At 35.8% G+C, this 3,569-nt stretch overlaps 1 protein-coding gene across 1 annotated transcript in view; it reads left to right on the top strand.

Annotated features, from left to right (window-relative positions):
• LOC118738125 overlaps positions 1-3,304 on the top strand; it is a 19,384-nt gene extending 16,080 nt beyond the window's left edge. Inside the window, exons 21-23 of the mRNA XM_036469046.1 lie at positions 2,209-2,486; positions 2,559-2,834; positions 2,903-3,304. Coding sequence (XP_036324939.1) covers positions 2,209-2,486; positions 2,559-2,834; positions 2,903-3,275 — 927 coding nt within the window. The 3' untranslated portion in view covers positions 3,276-3,304. The remainder of the gene's footprint in view (positions 1-2,208; positions 2,487-2,558; positions 2,835-2,902) is intronic.
• Positions 3,305-3,569: the final 265 nt, after the last annotated feature.

The following is a 3,569-nucleotide window of genomic DNA, read 5'->3' as shown; positions in this document are numbered from 1 at the left end:
TAAACTTTTCCATACTAAAATTTAATGATTTAATGGGTTGCAAAACAGCAAGCTCAAAATTTGCTTACAAAATCTTAAAAAAAAGTATACAAGAACCATAATTTCTGAGATTTTTCGAAACTTTTAGGTTCTCGGTAGAATGTAAATCTGCTGAGTTTCGCCTGAAAAAAAAATTCACCCGAAAATTTGTCATCCGCCCATAGTAAAACCAAGGAAACCAAAAATGAAAAGTGAACCGGTTCGGGGAAAATGAAACTCATGATAAGGCTGAATACCATCCGATAGGAAACGGTTTAACCCGGTGCAATGTGTTTTTTTAAATCAAAAAGTGACTTTTTCGCTTCACCCTAATACATATGTAGTAGATATCACACTTTCTTCTAATAACCATCCACTTGCATCGTATCGAAAAATAATAACATTTAGGAGCCATACTTCGTTCCTTTCCGCTCATCTATACTGTTAAATAAAATTGATTATATGGAGTACGTTTGTAACGACTTATTTCTCAAAGTACTGAACCGATTTTAATATTTTTTTTTTTAAACGAAGCATTTGTAAAAAGGCGCAGAGTGGCATACTTATGTATATTTTTTATTCTTGGAAGATAAGCACCCTTTTTTTGGGTGTAAAGATACAAAAAATTACAGAGACGTACAATCATAAGCCTATTTGGTTGCCAAATACAGCGCATAGCTACGCGAAAAATCTGTACATCAGTGCCGATCAAACACGAGCTCACAAAGGCAAAAGAGATGTGTATGAGCGACGTGACTGCGCTATACCACATACATACACACATATGTACGTATTTGAGCTAAACAGCGATCACTGATTGAACATGCTAAATACATACATATGTATGTGTGTACACATTTATAACCGAAAGGCAAAGCATCGCTTCGAAGTCATGTGCAGTATGTGGTTGACACAACAAACTAATCATATGTATGTATGTATCCAAGTATGTCCATACACAGAGTTCAAAACAAACGAAACATTTCACGAATGATTCGTCCAAAGACACAAACTTTGCAAAGAAAAAAGTGCAACAAAACGATTTCTGTTTCGCTCATTGACGAGCATCAGCGTTGCCGTTTTGGTCCAATTGGACCAAAATTGGTAGGTTCATTCTCCTTTGGTAGCTTGGTTGGTTTGATGAACCTTTTGGTAGGCAAAAATGTTTTGAAAATACAACCGAATTGAGCACTAAAATTTGTTCGCTTAATTTATGTTTACACGTTCAAAACATTGCTTTCACTTTGTTCGCACGTATACGATTTCTTTGTTTTTTCTATATTTTATTAAGCAGACAATTTTCTGCAAACAAAAACTAACTTCCCAAAGCTATGATCGATCAGCTGTTGAAATAGAACGAGAAATTACTTATCGTCTTGAAAAAAAAATTGATGATAGGCAATTTGCAATGTGTGGGTGTATTGGTAAAAAGTGCGAGTGTATGCAAATTGAAAAGAATTTGGGAATTTTTTGATTGAACTACATAAAATGTCTGATTTTGTTTTTTCACGCACAAAAAAAAAAATGTTTGAATAAATCAAATTAATCTCAAAGATATTTACATTTTTTGCAAAATATTTTTATGGAATAAGTAAATTCTTTTATTTAAAGGCACGAATTTGTTTTGTTAAAATATGTACAGCAATATTAACTAACTAGCGAATACCCGGCGTGCTTCGCTGCGCCTTAAAAGTAATTTTGTTTTGTTACCCCCCTCTCTCAACATTTGAAAATATTAGTTAATATTGCTGTACATATTTGTATAGTAGGGAGATTTTTTCAAATTATATAAATATACGTTATTTGAATATTGAATCAATACAAGTTTGAGGAAAGGGTGCGATAGTAGACTCCAGTTATAAGATTATAAATTAAATTTCCAAGAGAAAGTCGGTTCTTTACATATTTTCTAATTACCTTCGAAAATATATTAACTCAAAAAAAAAATAAACAATGCTTCATAGATCGATTTTTTTTAAATCTAACTTCATAAAGTTCTTTAAAAATATTTTGTAAATGAGGCCATAAGAGCTTAGGGGGAGAGTTACAACACAAAAATACATTTAAGGCGCAGCGAAGCACGCCGGGTAATTGCTAGTTAATTGATATAAATAGAGTAGTATGTATGTATCCAATACAAATAAATAGTTCCTAAATTTGTACCATCTTTTTTCCTCCCTACCTATTTAGAAATTTTCAGTTGGTGATCGCGCTGGTCTCTTAAATGATGCCTTCTCGCTCGCCGATGCCACGCAGCTCTCTTACGACACGGCCTTCGACATGACGGAATATTTGGCAAAGGAAACCGAATATGTGCCCTGGAGTGTGGCGGCATCGAAGCTCACCTCACTCAAACGTTCGCTTATGTTCACCGAAGTTTATGGCAATTACAACCAGTATTCACGCAATTTAATAAAGCCAATCTATGAACAAGTTACGTGGACAGTAGGTGATGATCATTTACAAAAGTATGTTTGAAAATAAAAGAAGAATAGTGTTTTTTTTTTAAATAAAATAAAATAATAAAAAACTTTTCCTAGCCTCTTGCGTGTTTCTATCTTATCGGCTGCGTGCTCCCTCGGTGTGGAGGAATGCTTAACAGAAGCAGCAACACGCTTTAATGCATGGCTTGGTACTCCAGATGTGCGCCCACATCCAGACATTCGTCAAACAGTCTACTACTATGGGGCATACGCCGCTAATGAGCAGTCCTGGAACAAGATGTGGGAACTCTTCGTGAACGAGTCTGATGCCAGTGAGAAATCGAAATTAATGTACGGCCTGTCAGCTGTGCAAGTACCATGGATTTTGAGCAAGTAAGTGTGAATTTTACTTAATAATTCTTTTTAAACTCCTTTACTTTTGTATTCGTGAATCGTTGCAGCTATATCAATCTCGCCTGGGATGAAAATAATGTGCGCAGTCAAGATTATTTCACTTGTTTGCAATATATCGCCGCCAACCCGGTTGGTGAACCAATCGTCTGGGATTATGTGCGCGAACATTGGCCCGATTTAGTGGACCGTTTCGGTTTGAATGAACGTTACTTGGGTAATATGATTCCTTCAATTACGTCGCGCTTCGACAAACAAACCAAGTTGGAAGAAATGGAGCAATTCTTTGCTAAATATCCAGAGGCCGGCGCTGGTGCAGCAGCACGTGTGCGCGCTTTGGAGACAGTGAAGAATAACATAGCTTGGTTGGCAAACAATAAGGAAAACGTTGGAGCGTGGCTGACTGAGCATTCCGCGTCATAGGAAATGAACAAAATATATTTAATAAATAGCTTGCCATCTGGAGTGCATTGAAAGTAAATTATACATTTATTTAATAAAATGTTAAATTCAGTTCACAGACTATTTTTGGCTTTTATGTCCTCAATGATTCGTACAACTTTGAAGCGCTCTACAAACGATGAATAAATGCTTAGCTTGTTCCCAGCTAGATCCCACTTAAAATATATAATACGAAAGCCAATACGATGCCTGAGTTGAAAAATAAGGAGGGTGAAAGGGTTAAAGCGTGGAATTTTACACTCGCAAACGACTTTT

The sequence above is a fragment of the Rhagoletis pomonella genome, unplaced genomic scaffold, assembly GCF_013731165.1.
Source record: "Rhagoletis pomonella isolate Grant_MI unplaced genomic scaffold, Rhpom_1.0 Rhpom_scaffold_00004, whole genome shotgun sequence".
Lineage (NCBI taxonomy): Eukaryota > Metazoa > Arthropoda > Insecta > Diptera > Tephritidae > Rhagoletis > Rhagoletis pomonella.
Note: the sequence above shows the minus strand (reverse complement) of the source record. Positions and strands in the feature narration are given on the sequence as shown.